The sequence below is a fragment of the Zootoca vivipara genome, chromosome 10 (genome assembly GCF_963506605.1).
Source record: "Zootoca vivipara chromosome 10, rZooViv1.1, whole genome shotgun sequence".
In the NCBI taxonomy this organism is placed as follows: Eukaryota; Metazoa; Chordata; class Lepidosauria; order Squamata; family Lacertidae; genus Zootoca; species Zootoca vivipara.
In genome coordinates this window covers 9,261,765-9,288,748 of record NC_083285.1, presented here as the reverse complement: position 1 = coordinate 9,288,748, position 26,984 = coordinate 9,261,765, and the positions used below count along the sequence as shown (strand labels likewise).

At 45.9% G+C, this 26,984-nt stretch overlaps 1 protein-coding gene across 2 annotated transcripts in view; it reads left to right on the top strand.

Moving 5' to 3' along the window:
- CERK (ceramide kinase) overlaps window positions 1-26,984 on the top strand; it is a 44,930-nt gene that overhangs the window by 14,398 nt on the left and 3,548 nt on the right. Inside the window, exons 3-11 of one of the 2 annotated variants that reach the window (XM_035127926.2) lie at window positions 4,836-4,958; window positions 6,549-6,674; window positions 9,385-9,448; window positions 12,794-12,939; window positions 18,264-18,338; window positions 19,234-19,386; window positions 20,240-20,345; window positions 22,089-22,159; window positions 24,128-24,336. In XM_035127926.2, coding sequence (XP_034983817.1) covers window positions 4,836-4,958; window positions 6,549-6,674; window positions 9,385-9,448; window positions 12,794-12,939; window positions 18,264-18,338; window positions 19,234-19,386; window positions 20,240-20,345; window positions 22,089-22,159; window positions 24,128-24,336 — 1,073 coding nt within the window. The remainder of the gene's footprint in view (window positions 1-4,835; window positions 4,959-6,548; window positions 6,675-9,384; window positions 9,449-12,793; window positions 12,940-18,263; window positions 18,339-19,233; window positions 19,387-20,239; window positions 20,346-22,088; window positions 22,160-24,127; window positions 24,337-26,984) is intronic. The other variant, XM_035127927.2, reaches the window with a different exon arrangement.

The window sequence follows — 26,984 nt, the reverse complement described above, 5'->3', positions numbered from 1 at the left end:
GCGGATTCAATATCGCACTTCGCTAATAAGGCGCCTTTCCCATAATTTCTGATTAGTTTGATTGCCTGGTCGAAAGAGGCATACCTGACAGTACAAAGCTCCTGAGGAATGCCATCATTTACCGAGGAGCCCCTAGGATGCGATAAGTTGTGAATTAACCTAAATTCACCAGGGCTCTTTTTGGGCACTATTCCTAATGGTGACACATGAAGGTCCTGCATTGGGGGCTCTGCAAAGGGGCCCGCAACTCTATTCAGGCGAATTTCTTTATTGATCTTCTTCCTAGCTATCTCAGGCATTTCCCTCACAGACTTTTGATTAGGCGGTTCACCTGAAATTGGGGGTATGCATACAGGGATCCTAAAGCCTTTGAAGAAGCCATCCCATAGATATTTTGCCGCCTGCCTATTGGGATAGAACCGTAATAATGACTTTAAAGGTTGAAGTTTGATGGGAGAAGACGCCAGAGACAAGGACCGATTAATATCGGTTGGCTGAGGGGCCCTGCCTGCCTGCTGTTCCGTTGCGGGGCCCCTGTTGGAAGTTGCCCCTGCCACCGCGAAAGGGCTGCCTACCTTTAAAGCACGCGGTCGCGGGGTGGGCACCCTGGCACTTCTCGCACTCGTGGCTATATTTGCAGTAGGGTCTTACACAAGTGCCTTTATTGAATTCCCAGCAAACTAAGCGGTGGTTTGGCTTTTTGTAATCAAATTTAACTGAGCGTGGCCCTTCCATATTTTTCTTCTCAATGTATGGGTTCACATGCTCTCCCCAGAAGTTTTGGTCACGCAAATCCCACCGTGTGGAGGATAGCAGGGATGCATTTCTACGAAAGTCCTCATCATATAGAAGGGCCGGGCCCTCCCCTGCTAAAGCGTAAGCTTTCCGGACGTGAGCCAAGTAAGCCAGTAGGTGCATTGCCCTCTTAGGGTAGCACGCCACTATGGTGCCCATGTACACCTGGAACCCGTCCAGCCAATTTTCAAAAGTTCGCTCGGCCCTGGGCTCTTTGTACTTGCGCTTTCCATAAGTACGTTTTTTCTCACCTTTACCGGTTAACTTTGAGGGCGGCAGGAGGGTAAAAATATCCACATAGTCACCATTAAGGATTTTTGTCCTCTTTTTACTAGACAAGTGATTCCCAAGTATGAAATCTGAGGACTCAAATGTGGAAGTTTTTACATCCTCCACCAGAGCGCCATTTCTCCACTCCAATGTCCCATTAAAGGTCTTGCGGTGTGAATTTGCCCTCCTTTCATGTGCCCAGACGGGTAAACCAACAAGCTCCTCCCCCTCTCCCCAATACCCCTCCAGAGTTGAATCCTCATCAGAGCTAGAAGATGAAGTACCTGACTCGTCATCTGGGTCAATGTGCTTGGTCTTCTTTGTCTTCTTTTGGCCCGTCTTCTTCGCCTTCTGCTTGCCCTGAGGGTTGGAACCCTGCCGAGATGGCGCTGCCCCCACCTGGTCCTGATTATCACTATCAGATGTAACAGACAGCCGGCTGGACCTGGTCTCGGATGGCTGGTTCCTCAAGCAGAGAGGGGTACCTAGGGACAACTGGGAAACCGGAGCATTACCCTCAGAGGAAGATGCTCCTTGCTCCGGCAAGCCAACAGAGGTGGTCGCTGCGGGGCTTGATTGAGACCTAGTTGCCATGCGCTCAGCCTGCCCTATTAGGAAGGAAGACGAGGTCCCAGGGCGCACCCCCTGAGACGAGGGTGTTTCCGCAACAGCAGTTTGGGACCCTTCGGAAGATATCCCTTGAATTGTGACTCCTGGTCTCGAAATCTGCTGAAAGAAAGTTTGGAAGCCAGAGAACAGGTTGGCCACCGCCTCAGGGGGGACTGAAATAGGGGAGACCATTAGGGTACTGGGATTGTCGCTGGTTACACGCTTCTTCTTTGAAGGGGCGGCTGAGGAGGCACTCTGCTTCCGCTTAGAAGGCATTGTATGAAACAAGGCGAAGCTGCCGGAGCCTTATAGCTGGCTTCAATTATATGTTCCGGAGAATGATAGAACTAAATGTGCCGAAAGCGTTACCAATTAAAACGCAGGCACAGCCCAACAATGATTCAATGACTTTCGATAAAAACAACTAGTATTCCAATAAAGAGTATATTCAGCAATTATACAACAGAATAAATTTAGCCTAAGGGTTGCGCTAAATCCAGATAATTACCTGAGTGGTGCACCTAAGCGGAACGGTTGTTCTTCTGCTATAGCAATGTAGCCTCGATAAGAAGCTGGTCCCTTTGTACGTAATCAATTGAGCTATACTGTGAACAATTATTCCGCTAACGTGCTTAAATACAGCTACTTTTAGCGTCCAGACAAAGTATGTCTATCACTTGCGCTGATAAGTTCCAATAATAAATCAAATACGTCCCCAAATTGCGCACAACAATTAAGCCAATTATTAATGTCGAGCAAACCCCCGAAAGATAAAGAAATAACTTGACAAAGGAATCCTAAGGACTCGCGCACTGCTGGGGCCCGGGTGCCGCCGATAGGGGGGGCCTATGGAGGACACGATCCAGTTCCCGGCGGTGTGGGTGGCTAAGCGCGGGGGAGGAGTGAGCTAGCAATAACAGGCGGCGATCCGATAAACAATAACGCCCCACTCAAAATGGCGGCTGAGTCGGGCTCGTGGCCACACTCAAAATGGAGACCCAATATCCACAAACAGTAATGACCCTATCAAAATGGCGGCTGAGTCGGGCGCGTGGCCACACTCAAAATGGCGACCCAATAACCACAAACAATAGTGACCCTATCAAAATGGTGGCCGAGTCAGTCGCGTGGCCACACTCAAAATGGCGACCCAATAGACAACAAACAATAATGACCCTATCGAAATGGCGGCTGCGTCAGGCGCGTGGCCACACTCAAAATGGCGACCCAATAACAACAAACAACAGCGACCCAGTCGAAATGGCGGCTAAGACGAGTACGCGGCCACAATCAAGGAAAAAAGTCCCACAGCCCACAAGCCCCACCAGAAAGGGGGGGAAACCGATACTATACCGCGTCTCCTGGTGCCTCGGGTGCTACCGTTGCGTCGTGAAAAGAGGTAAGCCAAAGCCTGGCGATGCTGAGAGAGCGGAGGTGCGAACCGGGAGGGGAGGAGAGGACTGGTAGCGGTAAAAGTCCCCGGCGCGGCGCCGCGACGACTCCAAACTCGCGGTCGACCGAACGCGGAGGTGGTCCCAAGAGCGATGGGGTGGCGAGGAGAATCCCCGGCGCGAAGGCACCGTCCGCTAGACTCGGGGTGCAAGAGCAGCCCCCAACCTGGGTAGCGAGGGTAATTTCCACCGGCGACCGAAGGCAGGGCGCCGGGGCAGAAGGGAGGCGAGCGGGAGGCGCACGCTGAGGCGTCCAGGAAGGGACCAGCCCGCGCTGCTTCCTTCCTAAGGAGCTTGAACCTGTAAAGAAAAGTGGCGTTTAAAAACGCCTTTGGGTGATTTCAGCTGGTGCAGTGAATTCAGCGCTTAAGCCGGAGAGGCTGCAGCGATCCAAAGCAGGAGCCGGGTCGAAGAAAAGAGGCTGATTCCCCGCCGCGGGCCTCCTTAAATGCGCAGGCCACGCCTACGTAGGGGATCTTGATTGGTTGCGCCCACGGCGCGTCGCGGCGGGGAGGCAGCCAATGGGCAAGGGGGAATGCTAGCCATTCCCCCTTCCGTGGAGCCCTCGAGTGCCCACAACATCTCCTCCCCCTGAACGGGAAGAGATTTTATTAACATTCTGACAGGTGGTTTTCCTCACAGCAGATTCTTCTTTCCCCCCCACAAAGGAAGAGCAAGACCTGCTTGACTTCAAAATATAAACCTTAAAAAATTGAGAAGCCCTCCCTGTCTGAGGTGAAAGGGCAAGTGCTCAATTAGTTTCTAATTCTTTTGAATACCTTGTGAAGAAATAGAGAATTTTCCTTCTACAGTAGTGAAATATGAGACATTCTGGATACCTTGAAATGAATCTTTGTTTGCATAGGACAGGCATCCCCAAACTTGGCCCTCCAGATGTTTTGGGACTACAACTCCCATCATCCCTAGCTAACAGGACCAGTGGTCAGGGATGATGGGAACTGTAGTCCCAAAACATCTGGAGGGCTGAGTTTGGGGATGCCTGGCATAGAAGTTCCACACTTTGCAGTGTTAGCTGACACCTGAAAGTAGACTTTCCAGTGCCTTTTCCCCAAATCTGGAAAGTCGGAGGCTGTTTCCGAAAGACCTTCAGCCAGCTTTATAAAATTACAGTTTAATTTGGAATGACTTCCCCATTTTTGGTGCCCATACCTTGAAGCTACTGTCACATACCAACTGAAAGAGAGGAACGTTAATTAGGAAGTCAAATCTCGTCTATGCCGTATAACTGACTTAGTGGTCTCTCTAGTCCCATTCGGAATTATAATTCATGCGTTGGTCTAATAAGCGGGTGGGGCCATAACAAATAGCCCCACCCCAAGTCTCCGTGTATACAGTGTGAATGTCTGCAGAGAGGGAGTCCTTGCTCTGGGTTCCAGATCACATGGGGCTACCTGGGACATGTGACACTGGGGGCGGAGCTAGTCAACAGGCCCACGCCCACTTCTAGATACAGCTTCTTTTTCTTTCTTCTTCAGCCTCAAATTCCCACCTGCAGTGCAGGGATAGTGATGCCGGTCTATCTTATTGGACTGTTGTACGTTTTAATGAGATTATGCACCCTACCAACCTCTATATAAATACTAAGTTCCATTATGTTTTCTGGAGTTAATTTCGTCGCGCGTTTAAAGGACTCTTCAGAGGGAACTCTGCCTCCCTCATGTGTACATAACCCCTTTTGTTTGTTTGCAGTGCACTATGCGAAGAGAGTACATAATCACCGCTGGCGGTGCAAAGACGTGACCTTCTGGTGCATTAATGAGCAACTTTGTAATCAGTGGATGCATGCGCTCAGAGAATTACTTGATTTGCAGAGTAAGTCCTCAATGCGCAACTTGTTTCCTCCGCTGCCTTTGATGGAGATCAAAATCCTTGAGGACAGCAAACAAAAAACGGGGCAAGGGGTTTGTTACAGGTGCCGAGAGCCATTAGGAACCCCCAATTGCCTCCTAGAGCTACCAGTTCCCAGAGTGGTTTAACAACCAATCCCTCTTTGCGGGGAATTTTGGGAATTGTAGCCCTGGGCAGAGAAATAATGTATAGTGTTAACATGGCCCTGTTTTAGGCTAGGGATGGAGAACCTCTGGACCTTTCCTGTGGCATTATTCCAACTGCCAGCAGCCTCGGCCAGCATGGCCAATGGTCAGGGATGATACATGAACTCTAGAACCATCTGGGACATAAGTGTAGGAGAAGAAGATTAAAGATAAGAAAAAACAGGAGTTCATTGATAACTGCAAACCTCTAAAGCAGGCATCCCCAAACTGCGGCCCTCCAGATGTTTTGGCCTGCAACTCCCATGATCCCTAGCTAACACGACCAGTGGTCGGGGAAAATGGGAATTGTAGTCCCAAACATCTGGAGGGCCGAAGATTGGGGATGTCTGCTCTAAAGAGTTACTTAAAAAATAAGTGATGCAATCTGAATTCGGTAGCAGCTTTTGAATAAGCTCTGTAAATAAAGGTTAAATGGGCTAAAACAGATATCGTGTATATAGATACGTATGTGTGTGTGTAATTATATTATATTACCGTGTTTCTCATATTATAAGACATGTGGTATATTATATTATATTATATTATATTATATTATATTATATTTATTATATTATATTATATTATATTATATTATATTATATTATATTATATTATATATTAATATATGCATATTAATATTTTACTATGATTTTGCTGGTGTATTTATGCAATAGGTTTACTAGAGTGGAAATATGTTGAGAAGGACGGGAAGTCAAATTTATGAAGATATATACCTCTTGGGTGGAATTTTTATTTTGATGAGTTTGATTTACAGACTATAAAATGTCTTTGATGTATGGATGTAACTACGGTTGATAAAGCGTTAAATAAATAAAAGGGGGGGGAGAAGAAGTAGCCTGGCTGCCTTGAATTTATTGCAGGAAAATGTGATAAAACTACCCAAAGTAATTATAGTTCATTTAACTATACATATCACCAAAAAAATCATGCACCCTTATCCGTTTTCTGGCCTATTGCTTGAACATCTTTTTCAAAAACTGAAAAAGGGAAAGAATGCTGGAATAGGGCTTAAAATGAATAATAATAATAATAATAATAATAACAACAACAACAACAACAACAATAATAATAATAATAATAATAATAATATATTATTTATACCCCGCCCATCTGGCCGGGTCTCCCCAGCCACTACTGGGTATGACATTGGCTGAAAGTTTGTGGAAATCTTTTGGTACTCTGTTCAGTCATGATAACGTTTTTTACATTTGAATCATTATATCCAATGAAATTGCTTTGTAAAACCAGCAACCACAAAACAACCCACTGATGCATGAAGGAATTTAGGAGCAAAGAATCCCAAAAAACTATTTAGTTTTAACTGGTATACCCTTTTTCACTTTGGCAGCCTCTAGACCAAAGCACTTGCTTGTATATGTTAATCCGTATGGTGGGAAAAAACAAGGAGAGAAGATCTATGAACAAACGGTAGCGCCATTGTTTAGCCTAGCCTCCATTTCAACAGATGTCATAGGTGAGTAATGTAAAAAATGGTCTGTTATAATAAAAAGCGTTCCTTCATCTTGTGCATGTTTTAGAAAGAACTGCCTTTAACTGAATTCCATGTCAATGCTGTCACGCAACAGAGGTTTGCCACTGAACCTACACAATTCCGGTTTCTCAATTCCGGTCAGGAAAGTTGTGCCGCAACGCAACCCAGCACACTGTGATACTGTGGAGACACTTAAGCAGCAGTTGCACAAACCATGGTGCAGACTGCACATCCCACCTGCATTTCCACATCCGGCCTGCAGCAGCCGCTTGGCTCGGGTCTCAGGTCAACCCCGAGGGCATCGTAGTGCAAATATGCCCGTTTGTTGAGAAACAGCTGCAAGGGTTTGCAGAGTGCTTTCTGAGTCCTGAAATAAACAAATAAGCATGCATAGCACAAAAGGAAAACACCTGGAAACATTTGCATGTGCTTTTTTTTAGTTGTCAACAAGAGAACAAGCCCTGGCCAGTGGTGCCTGAGCCTCTCTCTCTTTCCTAAATGTACACAGCCTTGCTCGAGTTCAGCTTGCCATCGCTGTGCTGAGAAAGACTCCTAAGAGATTGGACAGGCCTTTGTGCATGTTGCTGGAAGGCTTTCTGGCAACTTACTATGTGTGTGTATTTTTAGACAGGGGCTGTGAAAACTCCAAGCGTTTTGCAGCCATGTTGTTTGTACAGGGTTCACCTCATATTTGGCACCGGCGTAAATACTTTCCAAATCCACGCTGAATATAGATTACAGGATTGTTGTTTTCCTTTCAAGGAGGCTGATGACCATGTCGTAGCTACTTAGCCCTTTTCTTATCCAGCTATTATGCACTTGCTTCTTTTGCTGGAATAAGGGTCCATTTTTTTCCATAGGAAACTTGGGTGATTGCCCCAAAGGGAAGCATTTGCTAGCTGGGAATAAAAAACAGCATTTGAGGCCCTGGGGCTGGCAGAAATCTGGTGAAATTTCTGCAGGCCAGGCTCTATCACAGACCCTCCAAGTGTCCCCATTTTCCAGGGACGTCCCTGATTTAGAGAAGCCGTCTCAGTTTCTGATTTGATCCCAGAATTTCCCACTTTTCCTTAGGAAGTCCCTATTTTCATTGGCTAAATGTTGGAGGGTATGGAGTTATCCGGACCCCGAGCCGTCTGAAGGCAATCCTGTATAGCGAAGGTTTTTTTTTAATGTTTTATGATTTTTTTATATACATGTTGGAAGCTGCCCAGAGGGGCTGGGGCAACCCAGTAAGATGTGTGGGGTATAAATATCAAAATTACTGTATTGGGCTGGATATAATTCCAACCCAAGTTAAAGTGCGGCTTATATTCGTGGCCTTGCGAGAGAGCCCTCGCCCGCCCAGGAAGCAGTGTGGGGCAACAGTGCCCAGCCCGCCGGCCGCTCCCAAGCCTCCCCTGAGCCACCCTTGAATTTTAAAGGTGCAGTTTATTTGAGAGTGCAGCTTATATTCTGGTCAATACGGTATCATTATGGAATAAAGGTAAAGGGTCCATTAGTCCGTTAGGTCCATTCGTGGACAACTCTGGGGATGCGGCGCTCATCTCGCTTTAATGGCCGAGGGAGTCATGTGGCCAGCATGACAAAGCCGCTTCTGGCGAACCAGAGCAGCGCACAAAAACGCCGTTTACCTTCCTGCCAGAGCGGTACCTATTTATCTACTTGCACTTTGACGTGCTTTCGAACTGCTAGGTGGGCAGGAGCAGGGACCGAGCAACGGGAGCTCACCCCGTCGCGGGGATTCAAACCGCCGACCTTCCGATTGGCAAGCCCAAGGCTCAGTGGTTTACACCACAGCGCCACCCGCCTCCCTATCATTATGGAATAGGATGTCCCTATTTTCGTCAGAGGGTATGCTGTCATACAAGCAAGAAGTGAAGAAGCTGTGGCTCTCCAAAGGAGGGAAATACGTTTCCCATCATCCTTGAATCATTGGGAACGCTGGCTGGGGCTGATGGGAGTCCACCACTGGGTTCCTCATTCCTGGTAATCTGGGTTCATAAACCCAGCATCATCTGGCATGCCACAATTGTGGCAGTGTACACTGTGGTTGCAGTTTGCCCGTGGAGACGAGTCTACTGCAGCCCTGCCCTGTTTCATGAATGAGCCATATCTGCATTCCATAATGGCTTTCTATATTGCCATACACAAGGCAGTTTGCAGGCAGAAGAAACAACAGAGCATGCAACCAAGATCACGCAATCTGATCACAAAAAACCCCCTGCATTTTAAATGAACTTGTATTGACTAAAGCAATAAATAACCCATAAGAATGTAATAATGCAGCGTAAGATGAACTCTCAAAATATCAGCAGGTTATTAGAACAGGAATTCACTCTCAGCAATTGCAGCGAATGATTACCAAATTGTAATCAATAAAAATGTTAGCAGAGTTACAGTACGTAAAATAGATGGGCTAGGCCTGGATGACACCCTACATAATAATGGGTGGAGCTGCAGCTTGGTCAAATACTGTATGATATGGTTTATCACCATCCTGCCGCCTTACAGTAGCCTAGGCTGCTTTCTCCCTCGGGCAGCTGCAACAACAATAAGTGTCAGGAACCAAAATGGTCATAAACCAGTAGTTTTCTCCCTTCCTTAACCATTTATGCACACATATGATCCTCTTTTTAATATAATGTTTTAAAGCTGTTTGTTCCTTTTCTCCCCCCCCCTCCCTCCTCAGTCACTGAACACGCTAATCATGCTAGGGATAACTTGCTCGAAGTTAATCTAGAGAAATACGATGGGTAAGTTCTCTCTTTCTCTCTTACATTAATCTGTTTTTTTAGATAAAGTACACAGTCTGCATGTGCCCTGCTTAATAGACAACTGGAATGACTGCCCAATAATTTGGGAATCCCCTTTAGTGTGCAGATTGCTGCGAGGAGCTTGCTTCAGCCACCCGATTTAGCGCCTCTCTTTCTGACCTTAATTCCCGGGCACTTGCGGAGGCTGCAGTCCCTATCGATTCATAAACAAATACCAAAGAGAGCCTGCTTAGTATTGTAGTCTTAGGAGACGGAGATGTCCCCGTGATGTTTTGAAACCATTGGGGTGTTGTACTGCTGAGCGGGCTTTGGCACATCTTGCATTTTTCTCTAGTGGCGTAGGAGAGCTGAAAATAATGCCAATATATTTCACATCTGTTGACCAATCCGCCGCTTTGGTTTCAGATAATATGTGGGTAGACGAGACCCAAAAGCCCAGTACCCAGATTTTCATGGTCCTCTAGCAGCTACGGTGGCTCGTTTTCCAGATTGCAGAGCCTGCTGCTCAAATGCTCGTTGCCTTTGCTTTCTGGTAATTTAGGAGACGTATGAGAAACGGCGATGCCTTAATTCATGCCCAGTGAAACAGAAGTTCCTCTCGGCCCATAAATCTTCTGGGAAAGCTTCGTAATGCCTAATGATGCCCTTTTATCGACGGCGTAGCACATTTATTTATCATTGTGCATGTTTATAATCCTCACTGGTATATTCTCAGAAAGTTTAGCCAATTCTAATTGCCCTTTGGGAGGAAGATTGGGGGGGGGGGAGGAGAGATATCCCCAAGCCAGCTAATTTCCCTTCTGCTCTCCTATTTCTGCGCATACAGGCTATAATCCAACAGAACTGGTCCATGCATATAGCAGGGCTTGTCTGTCGCTGGCGATGGAAAAGCGTTGGCTGCATTCCCAGCTCTCTTTCCCTCCCCCCTCCCCCTGAATCCTACAACGCATGCACAGATCTCGGGATTATGGGCACCCTGGAATAGGAATGCTAATTCGCTGCTTCTGCCTTGGCCGCTAAGGCGGAGATTAATTAAACCCCCAGGTGCCCGGCTAATGCAAGGCCTTCTTACCAAGTCACAATTCCTTGTGCATCAATCCTCCCCTAATTACTACAACGCCGAGTCAAATAGTATTGAGATTCCAATTACGCCGGGCATGGAAATGGTTGTAGGAGGGGACAGGCATCCTGGATCATTCCTGAGGCTCAGAATATATGGACGCTCTAGTTGTTATAGACAGATTGGCTGGCGGTTACAAGCAGACAAATTACCACCGTTCTATACCAATCCCGCATCATTTCCAGTTGCTGTCTTTGTCCCTCTGGTCTCGCTAACATAAGAGAGAGCTTTGGAGAGGAGGTGTTAACTTTGAGCAGCGGATGCTCGAGATAATGCAGTTGTGGTAGGGGAAAAAATGTGTTTCAATTTATCTTTTCAAATACAGCAGATATCTCACAGCAGATGATGAGGCAGCAAATGCAGAGCTAGATGAGATGATGGGTTTCCTGTTGTCCAAATGTGACATGTGGAGCTTTCTGTCTGTCTCTGGGACATATTACAGCCAGCTATTGAACCTTAGGAGAATTCAGCCACCTCTAATGAATTAACGCTAGTTTCTGCTGTGCGTTTAAACATCACCTGAATGGGGATCAACCCGGCAGCTCAGCGTTCCTTGAAAACTTTCCCAAATGAAGACTTCCCCATTGCAGAAAGCTGGTAAAGTGGTACCTTGGTTCTCAATCCATTCCAGAAGTCCGTTCTAAAACCAAAGCGTTCCAAAACCAAGGCACGCTTTCCCATAGAAAGTAATACAAAATGGATTAATCCGTTCCAGACCCCTAAAACAGCAATTTAACGTGAATCTAATGAGACCATTGATCCATAAAATGAAAGCAATAATCAATGTACTGTACTATAAAATAAATAAGACAGTATTGTAGATGATTAAAAAATATTAATTCTTACCTGCACTGATGATAATCATTGTTTGGATGGGGGGCTTTTATCCATTTCCGCAGTCACACAATCAATAGCTGAACCCAGTAGCTGAACTGGGTTCCACACAGCCACAAAAACAAATTAACCGAAAAAGCCTCAAAAACAAAAATGCAAAATAAATGGCAAAAACAAAAGCGCCAAACTTAATCCTTTCCGGAAGTCCATTTGACTTCCGAAATGTTTGAAAACCAAGGTGCAGCTTCTGATTGGTGCAGGCGCCACAGGAACAATAGCCAACAGCTGCATGAGACGTTTGGCTTCTGAAAAATGTCCGTAAACCAGAACACTTACTTTCGGGTTTGGGGCATTTGGGAACCAAGGCGTTTGAGAACCAAGGCATTTGAGGACCAAGGTACCACTGTATCTTGCAGTACCAACTGGCGAGGAATTTGGTTGGAAATATCCACAGGATTAGTCCCTGCCAATGTGGTTGGGTCATTTAAATGATCTCCCAGCCATTTGTGCACCTGGGGGATCGCAGAAAGGAATATTCAGTTGCTCACAAACTCCATAGCTGCCAAGTACCCCGTTTTTCCCGGGAAACCCCCGTATTTTCTTACGTTTCCCGCTGGTCTCCCGAATGGATTTATATCCCGTAAATCCCCTGGAAAGCAGCTCCGGAAATCGGGCAGCGCTGGCATCAGAAGTCGCTTCTACGCATGTCCGGAAGTGCGTAGAAGCGACTTCTGGCGCTGCGGGCATTTTGGAAATGGGCAGAGCGGCTCCGGAAGTCGCTTCTATGCACTTCCGGACATGCGCAGAAGCGACTTCCGGTGCCGCGCTGCTGCTGGTCCCCGGATTTTTCAATCCGGAACTTGGCAGCTATGCACAAAGTCTTGCTGTCCATGGTAAAATCTTCAGAACAGCAGCCCAGCTGTAAGATGATAAGAAGCAGTGGTGTTTGTTGAGACTATGAATGGTAACTCATTAGGTGAAATACCTGTAATTTGGAAGAGGAACAGTATTCCATGTTTATGTCTGCCTTGTGTTTACTGTTTTGTTTTCAACTGATGTCTGTGAGTACTCGCAAAGGAACAGCAGAAACTAGGGGAGAATTATTTTACAATTAGCCCCAACTCTGCCCCCTCCCCCGCCCCCAAACAGGTTTACAACTGTTCTGTGATCTGAAATTACATTTTGAATGGATTAATTCCAGACACACAGTGAACCAGCCTGAAGAACTTGATAAGGGAGGTTTTTCTTTTTCTTTTTTGCTTCTTCCTTGATAAAGTGAACCATTTCTATTGTGTTGGGAGTGTTTGACATATTTGTTTATTCCTTCGTTTGCCGTGAGCGTGCATCTTAATTTGTGTATTTCCCGGCAGTGTTGTTTGTGTTGGTGGGGACGGCATGTTCAATGAAGTGATGCATGGTTTGATTGGAAGGACGCAGAAGGATTCTGGCATAGATCAAAATAACCCCAAAGCACCATTAGTCCAGTGCAATATCAGGATTGGCATAATCCCGGCTGGTAAGAATTGCAAAACGACGGCTCACTTTCGCCATACGTCATTATATTGCGGTTGTGATTTATGACATGTTTCGTCAGCCCCCCAGGTTGTGCGGCAAGGAACCTAGCCTAGAACCACAAACGTGGGCACAAATCGGCTGCTGGTATTTCGAGGTTGTCTGTTTCTGTGCAAAAAGGAGCACATGAAGGGAAACGACAGAATCGCAACCAGTTGCCAGATCTCGCATCACCCCAACCTCTGTGCGTTTAGCCAAACCCATGAATGGCTCTCTTCACAGATAATGGAGGGATATAGAGGTCAGAGACTGCAACATGCAGATATCATCCTGCTTGTTTCTTTTCCATGCGATCATTCTACATCAGGCATCCCCAAACTGTGGCCCTCCAGATGTTTTGGCCTACAACTCCCATGATCCCTAGTTAACAGGACCAGTGGTCAGGGATGATGGGGATTGTAGTCCAAAACATCTGGAGGGCCGAAGTTTGGGGATGCCTGTTCTACATGGCTGGATGTGCCATCAGCCCCAACTGTTATGGCATATTAAGATTTCAAGGACACAGAGTTTGTGAGATAATTGAGCCTTCTATTATTATTATTATTATTATTATTATTATTATTATTATTATTATTATTATTAAAATTTATATACCGCCCTATACACGGGGGTCTCAGGGCGGTTCACAGAATAAAATCAAGATACAAACCCACAAAATACATAATAAAAATAAAAACAACAACCCAATAGCCCCCCACCAAAACACACACACACACACACACACACACACACACACAAAACATTTTTAAAGGGCATAAGATGTAAATCAGATCAACCAAAGGCCTGGTTAAAAAGGAACGTTTTTGCCTGGCACCGAAAGATGTATAATGAAGGAGCCAGGCGAACTTTCCTGGGGAGAGCATTCCACAAACGGGGAGCCACTGCAGAGAAGGCCCCGTTCTCGTGTTGCCACCCAATTATCACCAGCATTCTTCCCCCTTTCTCTTGGGCCAGCCAGTTTTACCCCAGAAGGACCTTATTTAAAGGAGCCTGGAACCCTATGTTCAGGAACAGCACCCCAGTTTTCCATCGCTGTCCCTCCATAGTTCAGGGAGCTTATAGCAAAAAGGACAGCGCAGGATTACCACCCTGCATTTATTCTACATTGCTTTAGCAGATTTATAGCGTTTGGGCTATGTTTTAGATTCAGGTCGTTTTGTCTTTTGTAAAGATTTAACATTGTCTCTTTGTTTGTTGTTTGTGGGCTGTTAGTACCCTTGACATGTGTTTTCCAGGACTGTCTATTCTCACTGGAACAAGCCCTAGTCCTTTTATTTATTTGTAAAGGCAAGCTTTTCAGGTTTGCCTGAATGTGTGTTCCTAGCCAATTCTACAGCATTTAGAGAGCTATGGACACATCAGGATTTAGTCTAAATAAAGAACACATCTTGGTGGATTTTGCTAGGAATAGTTTGGACTTCACACCTGCCCCATGAGCCCTCAATCTATCGCTTTCCTTTTAAATTGGGAAGTATCCTCTAATCTCTTTATTTTTATTTGGTTATGGACATGATTTATACTTTGCCTTTCAACAGGTTCCCAGGGGAACTGACAAAATGTTTAAAATGGTGCTAAACAAATTAAGACAAAAGCATTAAAACACAGGCAGCAGAAGTAATAATAATAATAATAATAATAATAATAATAATAATAATAATATTTATTTATTTATACCCCGCCCATCTGGCTGGATTTCCCCAGCCACTCTGGGCAGCTCCCAACAGAATATTAAAAACACAATAAAACATCAGACATTAAAAACTACCCCAAACAGGCTTGCCTTCAGTTGTAAGAGCAAATGTGAAGCGGGAGAAAGGCAACTTTAACACAGAGCAGGGGTCAGCAAACTTTTTCAGCAGGGGCCGGTCCACTGTCCCTCAGACCTTGTGGGGGGCCGGACTATATTTTGAAAAGAAAAAAAAAGAACAAATTCCTATGCCCCACAAATAACCCAGAGATGCATTTTAAATAAAAGGACACATTCTACTCATGTAAAAACACCAGGCAGGCCCCACAAATAACCCAGAGATGCATTTTAAATAAAAGGACACATTCTACTCATGTAGAAACACCAGGCAGGCCCCACAAATAACCCAGAGATGCATTTTAAATAAAAGGACACATTCTATTCATGTAAAAACATGTTGATTCCTGGACCATCCATGGGTTGGATTTAGAAAGCGATTGGGCTGGATCCGGCCCCCAGGCCTTAGTTTGCCTACCCATGACATAGAGTCTAAAAGCTGGGATTTATTATTCTCCTTTATTCTTAAAAGGTCTTCACTCGTGGCACAGATACCTGCCACACCTTAGACACCCAGTGAAGGACCTCTGTTGTAAGTCTTACTGCATGGGCAGGCGTGCGAGGAGAAAAGTCTGGCATCCCCAAACCATGAAGGTCCTTAAAGCCCCCAAACAACTTTTGAAGACTTGAAATGACCTGGGAGCCAGCACAGTTGGCAGAGCACAGCTTTGTGGTTGTATTTTGGACTAACTGCAGTTCCCGAACCATCTCCAAGGGCAGCCCCTCTAGTCACTAATGCAGTAGTCCAGCCTTCTCCAAGCCGGTGGCCTCCAGGCGTTTCAGAGTCCGGCTCCCATCAGCCCCTGTCAAAGGCTGGAGGTGTGCTTTCGGCATGCAGCAAACACTACAGAACAAATATGCCAGTTGTGCCTCTATGGGGAGGGACTTCCACAGTTTCAGGGGCTGCCCTCTCCCGGCCACCATTCCCCACATTTTTTTTTGGGGGGGTGTCCTTCCTTATATTGGTCGGCTGTGCAGTGAGGAGGGTCTCAAAAAGGAATAACTTCTGTAGTCCCCATACACCCAGGATGAGAAGGTAGGGCTTCTAAGCTAACAAGGCTGTTATTAATTTTACATTATTTTATCTTATTTGCACTAAGTTACATTCTGAATTTTCAGTCTGGTTTCCAGAATGACTCTTTCCCCAATGGATTGATTTCCTTGTGTTCTGCCTTAAAAACACACTTCTGTTGCTTGGAAGTCCTATTATGATTCCCAGCTTTTTATTAGATGGAGAGAAGTGCCGCAATCAAAAATTCAACCCAATTGAATCAGGATTTTTTGGGTGGGCTTTCGGAGTCTTAAGTGTATCTCCCCGGGTCAGAAATATCTGCTTGATATTACCTTGGCTTTCGGACTCAAAATGTCATGGATGTATCTCCCCAGGTCAGAAATATCTGCTTGATATAAACTTGATGTTCATTAACTTGCAGAGATTTCATTGGTATGAATTCACTGGTCTGCTCTGTAAAGAGCGGCTCAAACGGTTCCTGTCTTTTCCCTTCATTTAGCTGTGTTCATTCCACCTACCTGCCTGACAAATCAAAATTTTGCTTAAGCACGCACTAAGCCTAATTCTTTTGTTCTGCCCTGGACAAACAGCATCAGCTTGACAAAAGGATTTCCACCGCAGCTCTGTAACAACAGATCAATCTCCCTCTGCACCTCTCTCGAAACATTGCGTTGACCCTCCTGCCTGAGTTATCAAATGGACTAGGAGAAAGCAAACACCACGACTCCGTCCTGTCAAACTGCATAAAATGGTTTGCGAGAGAGGCGAGGGAAGGAAATGTCTCTCCTGTCTGCTGGATGAAAAGGAAGAAAACTCTACATTCGGCTGTCCCAGGGCCATTACCGTACCCTAAGCAATTCCATCCTGCTTCCCCACATTTTGGATATTCAGCACATGTCGACGTTCACATGTGGAAGCTGACAGCCCCAAGAGGGGGAAACCAAAGTGTCTGACAGTTCAGATAGTCGCTAGCGAACGTTGACATGTTGCCTAAATGGAGCAGTTAGCTTTCCTTAGTATATGTTTGAGAAGCGGGGGGGATATACGTCTGTTTTCAGGAATTCCAGGGCTCAGTTCTGGGGCCTGTGCTATTTAACAGGTTTACAAATGACCTGGATGCAGATGTAGAAAGGGTGCTGCAAATTTGCACATAACTGGAAGCTGATACCAATAGCAAACACCATAGAAAACAGATTCAAATCTGGAATGCTAGGCAGGCCAACAAGGTGAAAGTCAACGGACACAGATGTATTGCACTTCCTTGCAAAGCTGAACAGAAACAAAAGATGGAGGAGGCCTGACTCGTTTGAAAAGGATCTAGGGGTCCTGACTGGCTGTGAAACTGAACACGAGCCAGCAGTGTAAAGCATCTGCTAAAAAAGCGAATGCGATCTTAGGCTGCATTAAAAGAAACATCATCACGGGAAGTAATACTTCCAGTCTATTCTGTGCTGGTCAAGACTTATCCTGGAATGTCAAGCCCTGTTCCGGCACGTTTTAAGCGTTCAGTATTTCTGTCATTTGCTTTTCTCTGTTATACTGCCGTGCAAGATTTACAGGTACAAGTATTGAGAGACAGTGTGAAGTAGTGGTTAGAGCATTGGCCTAGAATCTAGGAGACCAGAATTCAGATACCCCAATCAGCCATGAAGCTCACTGGATTAGCTATTTATTTCAACAATTTGTAAACCACTTCATCCCAGTCGACTCCTAGCAGTGTATAAGAGATCCAACGCAATAAGAAAGACTAAAAAAAAAAAAGCGTTACAACTGTAAAATCACAAAGTTCAATTAAAAAGCCTGCAAGGTGGTTGTGTAGAGAATTTGGGAGAGGGGAAATCATGCAGGCCACCTTGAGCTCCTTGGAGGAAAGATGGCGGGGGAATGTAACATTTATTAATTAGTTAATACTTTTCTTTTTTTAAAAAGCAAGGCTTTTGTAGGAGAGCGTCCAAAAGGAAGCTGCCCTAAGTCACAGTACGTTGTACAGATTTGGATTCACACAGCAGGTTTAGAAGGTCCCTGTCAGTAAGTTAGAATCACCGGGCTGGAAATGGGTATAGATGCTCTGCAGGAAAACTCAGAAAGGTTACTGGACTGCAAAAAGAGTTGCCAGCTTGCTTACAGTGCTCACTCATAGCCTAAAAGGAAAAGAAGGCTTCAAAATATATCCCTGCCTGATCACCCAGAGCACCGCAGGCAGCTAAGCAAAACTATTTACCACCCTAAGGTAGTTCCTTCCTCTCTCTCATCCTTTGACTCACTCATACAAAGCACACAATGCAAGTAGAGAGCACAGAACCTTGGCGCTTCAAGATTGCACAGCTCTAGATAACTCAAGGAAGTGAGCCAATTCATATGGACAAGAAGATGATCGTGGGTTTGGTGGAGGGGGAAAGGAATGGCTGTTTTTTTAATGTGTCTTCACCATGCTGTAAAATTCCTTTTCCAGGTTCAACGGACTGCATTTGCTATTCAACGGTTGGCATCAATGATCCAGTAACTTCAGCCTTGCATATCATTGTGGGTAAGTCCTCGCCTACGGATTTTGTGCCCTTGGTGGCGTTTCCAGGGGCATGCCCACCAATTTTACGCTGTTTCTGTATTTCCCAGTTATGCGTTTCCCCCTCCCAGACTGGGTGCACGTCAGAGACCATTTCATTGGTGCCATGATGGCACAAATACATGTTATGTAATATTGCTCTGCCAGACAGTCGGTTTCTGGCACATGCATTTTGTGGGGTGTCCTGCCTTAACGTGTTGGTAAAATGTAGAAACCTTTTCGGCATAGCTGTTAGCTATAATTTTAACTTTCCCGTGCCTGATGTTCATATGGCGACAGGTGATTGGCAGGCTGAGTGTGGTTTGCCCCCAAATGGCCAAATTAGTTCCACGGAGCAGTTGTTCTCCACCACTCTCACAGACCCAAAGTGTCGTGCAGCAAACACTCTCTTTATCTCTCAATTCAGTGCTTGATTTGGGGACGCGGGTGGCGATGTGGTCTAAACCACTGAGCCTCTTGGGCTTGCCAATTGTAAGGTCAGCGGTTCGAATCCTGTAAATTTCTGTTGCTCTGTCCCAGTTTCTGCCGACCCAGCAGTTCAAAATCATACCAACGTGAGTAAATAAATAGGTACCGCAGTAGCGGGAAGGTAAACGGTGTTTCTATGCCCTCCGGCTCCCGTCACGGTGCTCCATGCACCAGAAGCGGTTTAGTCCTGCTGGCCACATGACCCAAAAATCGGGCTGCAGACAAACTCTGGCTCCCTCAGCCTGAAAGCGTGATGAGCGCCGCAACCCCATAGTCAAATTTGACTGGAGTTAGCCGTCCAGGGGTCCTCTACCTTTTGCCTCAGTGCTGTATTTGCAGACTAACACAATTGCAGAACTCCCTTATAATCTGAATTGTGTCTTGTCGACAGGCGACACTCAGCCTCTTGATGTCTCTTCAGTGCATCACCACGACACGTTACTGAAGTACTTTGTCTCCCTCTTGGGGTATGGTTTTTACGGTGATATATTAAAAGACAGCGAGGGGAAGCGTTGGATGGGACCCGTCAGATACGACCTCTCAGGTAACGTTTCGTATTTCGTTCTCCGTCCTTCAGTATGAACCTGCAGAGAACCAAGTTGCCAATATTTTCCTCCAAGGACAACCGTTACGGAGCCAGCCTCGTTATAAGAAGGCCGTGAATGTTACCAGCCTGCAAAAATGTTTACGGACCTCCTGAGGGCTGGCAAAGGAAAGGCAGAGGGGTTCAGCCATCCGTTAGCAGCCCACTAATAATAATAATAATAATAATAATAATAATAATAATAATAATAATATTTTATTTATACCCCGCCCATCTGGCTGGGTTTCCCCAGCCACTCTGGGCGGCTTCCAGCAGAAAAATAAAACACAACAATCTATTAAACATTAAAAGCCTCCCTGAACAGGGCTGCCTTCAGGTGTCTTCTAAAAGTCTGGTAGTTTTTTTCCTCTTTGACATCTGTTGGGAGGGCGTTCCACAGGGCAGGCGCCGCCACCGAGAAGGCCCTCCGCCTAGTTCCCTGCAACTTGGCTTCTCGCAAAGAGGGAACTGCCAGAAGGCCCTCGGTGCTGGACCTCAGTGTCCAGGCAGAATGATGGAGGTGGGCACGGGGGCTCCCACCTCATGGGAGACAGAAGGTGCCACCCTTGCTCTGCCAACCTCTGCATGCTGTGCCATCACCTCCTAAAGCTGCCAGGCTAATGCTTAAATATACAACTGCATATGAGCTAAACGGCGGGAGAAGGAAGCAACAAGCTTGGGATGTTTTTTTTAAAAAATCAATAAGAAGATGGCAAAGCAAGTGTCTCCGTGCAGTTCTGCAAGAGAACGGACAGAAATAATTTGTGTTGATTTATAAGACATAATCGTTTCTTAATCTCTCCCCCCCCCCCAGGTTTCAAGACCTTTCTCTCTCATCATTACTACGAGGGAACAATATCCCTTCTACCAGCATCACACGCCGTGGGGTCTCCAAGAGATAAGAAGCCCTGCAGAAGTGGGTAGGCTAAACTACATTGCGCCCGGGTGTTGTTGTTTTTATCACCTCTGACTCCCAGGTCACTGCACTGCGTTGTCAGGATGCTGTCAGTGGCTCCCAGCTGGTTGCCCGAGAAAGTACAGTGGTACCTTGGTTCTCAAACTTCATCCCTTCCGGAAGTCCGTTCCAAAACCAAAGCGTTCCAAAACCAAGGCGCGCTTTCCTGTAGAAAGTAATGCAAAATGGATTAATCCATTCCAGACTTTGAAAAAAACCCTAAAACAGCAATTTAACATGAATTATACTATCTAACGATACCATTGAGCCATAAAATGAAAGCAATAAACAATATACTGCAGTCACACAATCAATCAACTGGGTTCCACAACTGGGTTCCACACAGTCACAAAAACAAAAACACAAAATAAACAGCAAAAACAGACAGATCTCAGCGTAACACTCAAAACGGAAGTGTGGCACTCAAATTGGAAGCGTCGCACTCAAAACAGAGCATGTTTGGCTTCCGAAAAAAGTTCACAAACCAGAACACTTACTTTCAGGTTTGCAGTGTTTGGGTTCCAAGTTGTTTGAGAACCAAGGCGTTTGAGAACCAAGGTACCGCTGTATAAAGACAAGGAAAGGTTTCTTACCATCCTTTTTTATTTCATTATTTACAGAGAAAGGCTATAGAACCCAGCCTCTTAGATAATGACATTGTCCCAAGTGAATCTCCACCCCCCCCATCTCTCCCACTTCCTCATTCATCACTTCTATGAGTGCTGCTACGTGGCCTCTGTCTTCAAGTTCTTTGCTCTCCTACATTTAAGGCTTGCCAGGTTCTGGGAGATGGTGGGTCTGGAGTGTTTTCTAATGACACCATGTCAGCTGGATGTTGTCCTGGCTCTCCCATGATTTCCCAGCTTTTCCCCTCATCTGCCTCTGAGATGTGACCTCCCTCCAACCCATGTTTGCATGCACAATGTTGATGCCCACACCAGCCAGAGCAGAAGGTGGAGGGAAGAAAAAAATGTCTTTTTGCTTGCTATGCCTGCTCCTCGCAGCAACGATTCCTGGGATCGTTGCTGTCACATGATGGTAGCAGAGCTCGCTCAGGATCCAGAAGATCTCTTGCGGGCCAACTCCATCTTTTCTCATCAAAACCCCCTGTTGGGAGGTGTTTTATTTTTGCAGGCTACTGCTGGCAGTAGCCCCTGCCCACAGTAGGAGCAGGAGCATTGGGGTGCTCTGCGGCACGGTTGGGACACCCTGAGGTCATCCAAATGCCCCTCTAGCACAACGGATCGTTTTCGGTGTCAGTTCACTGTGAAAGTCAACAAGAGAAAAGCAGTAACGAGAGTCAACAGCTTTCTTTAACTCTTCAGAACCTGCAATGCTTTGGCTGCCTACTGTTTCCGGGTTTTGTTTTGTTTTAAAGAACCATTAAGAAAAAGGATAGCAGTGCAGGGCTTCAGCTCAGATATTTTGAAGCACGTGAGAACTATTCCAAAGAGAGGCAATAAATTTCTCCCAACAAAAATCTCAAAAAATTGGAAAACGTAGCTTCAGAACTCAAGATAACCCTGGCGCAGAATTCACAGATGCTGCTCCAGAGGTTAGCTTGCTTCTCATTTAAATGGCATATAAAATGATGCTTACGACACAGCCTGACATACTGCAGACAATCTGGCTAAAGAAATGAAACATTAATGCCCGGTTCAGGCTGCAGAGGGGAAAAACGAGGCTCACTCTTCTTCTTCTTCTCCAGGTGCCACATTTGCAAGCAGAGTAAACAACAGCTGGAGATGGAGCAGAAGAAGAATGGGGGAGAGATTAAAGGTAATTTTATACTGTATGGAAGACCAGAGCCGGATGGTTAGCAGATTTGTTCATTTGGCCTCTTAATGCACCGGGTGATGTAGCCACAAATGCTAGGGCAAATTTGGATGATTAGAGAAACTGAATTAAACCAGAAGCCCAGGAGAGACTCAGATGGGCTTTTTTCAGACCACGTCGGCTTTCTTCAAAATGATGCTTTTTTGCTTGTCATCCTTTATGGATTGTTTGGTATGAATGATGGCGGTTGTGATGGAAGCTACAGGGCCCTGCAGACTAAATCTGCATTTCATATGTGAGTGCTTTTCTTTCTTCTTGTTTGCAAATCTCCACTGAAGTGTCCAACTTAGAATGGGTTCTGGGAAACGGATGGTCTTGAATGTTTTCTAATGACACCGTGTCAGCCGGGTGTTGTCCTGGCTCCCCCATGATTTCACCTAGGATGCCAGTTGTAGTTGTTTGAAATCAAGGACTGAAGTCATGACTAACTTGCTCCATTGGTTTTTATAGGAGCAAATTGCAGATTATTATTACTATTTATTTATTGAATTTATTTACTGCCGTATACCTGGAGGTCTTAGGGTGGTTCACAAATAAGATCAGCATAAAAACCACAATATATATAATCAAAATAAAAACAACCCAGTAACACACACACACACCAAAAAAGAGCCACATTTTTAAAGGGCATAGGATGTCAATCAGATCAACCAAAGGCCCAGTTAAAAAGGAACGTTTAGCATGGTACCTAAAGGTGTTTAATGAAGGCGCCAGGTGAATCTCCCAGGGGAGGGCATTCCACAGATGGGGAGCCACTGCAGAGAAGGCCCTGTTCTCGTGGTGCCACCCTCCGAACCCCTCTAGGAGGGGGCACACAAAGGAGGGCCTCAGAAGATCTCAGGGTCTGGGTAGGTTCATATGGAAAGAGGCGGTCCTTGAGGTACTGCGGTCCTGGGCCATTTAAGGCTTTATAGGTCCAAACCAGCACTTTGAATTGGGCCCAGAAACTAATTGGTAGGCAGTGCAGTCGGACCAGGATCGGTGTATAGCATAGACAACAGTAGTTAAGCTATCCCTGTCCAGATAGGGGCGTAGCTGGGCCACCAGCCAAAGCTGATGGAAGGCCCTCTGGGCCACTGAGGCCACCTGAGCCTTGAGTGACAGCAGAGGATCCACAAGTACCCCCTAGCTACAAACCTGCTCCTTCAGAGGAAGTGTAACCCCATCCAGAGCAGGCGATCTCCCACCCATCCGGTCTAGGGAACCACCCCCTAACAGTGCCTTGGTCTTATCTAGATTGAGCTTCAGTTTGTTGGCTCTCATCCAGTCCATTACCGAGGCATCCAGCTTAGTCTGGATGCAACCCAACATGTTCATTTTAAAGTACAGCCACAGACATACTAGAAGAGGATACCCACAACCCCTGTTGTTCTAGCATCATAAAACCGACCTTCTGTATTCAAGTAGAGTTGCCCTTTTTACCATGCAAAAAAGATGTTGCAACAATTCAGCTTTTGGATTGACCCATAATGCAGAAATAAGGAAAGACCATTGCAAAATATATATTCTTAATTACTGAAAAAACTTGAGCTTATTTTTGTAGAAAGAGCAGGTACGGTTTAAACGGGAAGCCGCTACCAGAAAGAAATGGCTCCGCCTTCTCTTGCCTCTGGCCCCGTAACTTTTCTTCTAGAGCAATTCAGTCTATAGGTAACGAGAGCAAATCAGGTGCCAAACAGCTATAAAAGTGCTATAAAAAGCATTCCGACAACCGGTATTTGGAAATGTGCAGTGTTTTTAACATGGGTAGCTTGCTAACGAAAGAACGTGTCATAAAATGTGCTATGGTTTATTGTTGCACACGTAAGAGAATCGGCGATGCCATAAGACAACTTTAGAAATCCAAATCATCGTGTTTGTTGCTCCCGTCCCACTGCCTCTATGCTAAATCTACCTGTTTGCGTTTTTAAGGGGATGACGAAGGAGAATGGAAGGTCATCAGAGGAAAGTTTCTGGCCATCAACACCACAAATATAAGTTGTGCCTGCCCTCGGAGTCCAAAAGGCCTTTCACCAGCTGCTCACTTGGCAGACGGCTCGGCAGACCTCATTCTGGTCCGCAAATGCTCCCGATTCAATTTCCTAAGGTACCTCATCAGGCATAGGAACCAGGATGACCAGGTGTGTATCTGCTGTGGCAGACTGAAAGTGTTGGAATGGGGGGGGGGTGACGTTCAACACTGATCCATGCTCACATTACGAAAACACAAATGTAGATTGGGCATAATTTGAAAGAAGCTCCAATAGCAGCCTATGGGTTGTTGGGGTTTTTTATTTGGGGGTGGGGGGGGAAGCACCAAGGATGTTGATGCCTATGGCGTTAAAACCCTTTCCGGCAAAAGTGGAGTTGCCAGCTGCTCACCTGAATTGCATTTCTGTGCCGCTAATTGGCCTGTGGCAAGGGGGAAAGTTTGGCAGGTGGAATTTCTTGTGCTGCGTTAGGAATCTCAAAAGTAGTGACGGTGGGAGCCAAATGCTTTTATTGATGTTGACTGCACTATTGGCAGAAGCTGGCCAGAGGAGAGAGCTGGCCAGATTTCCACTGCCGTATGAAATTCACCTTTCCCAGCAAGGAGCAAGCGGCCAAAGGGGTCACAGGTCCTACCTGAGGAAGCTGTGGTCCTTTGTATGTTGTCGGATTCTTGGCCATGCTAGCTGGGAGTCAGAAATCCAGCATCTGGCCTGAACTGCTCATTCCTCAGGCTCAGGGGCCTGAGCTTGCGGACCAGCTTGACTGCCCACCTGCTTGGCTCGCCTACCTTGGCTCAGATCCCTGTCTGGACAGTACATGTTTGCTGCAGCCTCCCAGCCCTGACAGTTCTTCTCTCCTTGCACTGACGCATATTGAACCACCTTGGTTTTTCTTTTTCTACAGCCGACAAATGAGTTTCAGAATCCACACACCCCCTCCCACAAAATTATTATTATTATGTTTCCGCTTTTTAAAAAGGCCAGATTCAAAACTGGTTGATAACATTGAAGGAAGGCAGCTACTTATAAATAAGGCAGTTATTTGTTTCTCCCATGCTCTGTACTTTAGGTATGATATATACTCCTTAGGGCAGGAGCCTGTTCTTGTTTTACTTAGCGTAAATCTGCAAAGTGCCACCACCATTTATGGCACTCTGTAAATAATGATCTCGGCTCCCAGTGTTCCATTAGACTCCAAGAAACAGAACCCCCCCCCCCGAGCTGTACAATTGAAGGGATGGGTCTATTGATTTGATTGAAGGGATGGGTCTATTGATTTGATTTTTATTTGATTTATTATATTTCTACACTGCTTTTCATTCCCAAAGCGGTTTACAAGCAACAGATAACAAGAACAGAAAATCACAGGTAAAGGATTCCTGGACGGTTAAGTCCAGTCAAATCAGACTTTTGGGTTGCGGCTCTCATCTCACTTTCAGGCTGAGGGAGCTGGCGTTTGTCCGCAGACAGCTTTCTGGGTCATGTGGCCAGCAGGTCTAAACCGCTTCTGGCGCAATGGGACACTGTGACAAGTGCCAGAGCGCATGAAAATGCTGTTTACCTTCCCGAACATCACAAACACAGTATCAATCATATAGAGCAATCAACAATTCACCAGAAAAACAATTACAGTATATAAAACACTGTTAACAAAGCAGCAACAAAAAAATATAAGCTGAGCATCCCAATTGCAGCAAAAGTCATATTATATGATTCACAAACCAATACAGCATTTATAGGGACGTGGGTAGCACTGTGGTCTAAACTACTGAGCCTCTTGAGCTTGCCGATTGGAAGGTTGGCAGTTCAAATCTGCATGACAGTTGTGAGTTCCCATTTCTCTGTTCCAGCTCCTGCCAACCTAGCAGTTCGAAAGCACACCAGTGCAAGTAGATAAATAGGTATCGCTGTGGCAGGAAGGTATACGATGTTTTCGTGCGCTCTGGTTTCCGTCACGGTGTCCCGTTGCACCAGAAGTTGTTTAGTCATGCTGGCCACACGACCCAGAAAACTCTGTGGACAAACGCCGTCTCCCTTGGCCTGAAAGCGAGATGAGCGCCACAACCCCATAGTCGCCTTTAACTGCACCTAACCATCCAGGGGTCCTTTACCTTACAGGATTTATAATCTATGGAACAATATAAAATATTGTATGGAACAATAAACTAAGCCCTGTAAAGTGTTTGCTTGCAGTCTCCACAGGCAGACACAGACTTGATCCTCAGTGGCAGAGATCACCAGGGCTAGAGATCGAGTTTAGCACCTGACCCAGTGGCGTCCCCGAATACACTGTTCTCGTGGGTTGGTTCTCCCTAAGTGAGCAGCTGACATTTGTTCCTAGCCAGGGGAAGCAGCACACTGCATTTCAGGGATGGGTAGTGTGGAAGTGGGGGCACAGCGTCCCCCCCCACAGCTTTCACCACAAAGTGGATGGCAGCAACATCCCCTTTTAACTTTCTAAAGGCAGCTCCAGGACTGCAGGAAAGGAGGCGATATGTTCCCACCCCACCGCAAAGTCCAAAGCTGGGTTAGAAACTCGGAGAAGGGAATGCCAGATGGGAGGAAAGATCCCCTCACTTCCTTCTCAGAGTAGGTTGGTCATATTTGGTTTGGCGGTGAGGATAGCGGATCAGGACCAAGCTTTGAGAAATGTTAGCTCAACTTGCCTGGCATCTCATCATGCTGAAAATGTTTCTATTCCATCAGTCTTCTGCAGACAATTAAGAACACATATTTCCACCACAGTTTGCTGATTTTCGATGTTGACTTTTCCATATGGTTTTCTTTGTCTGGGTTTT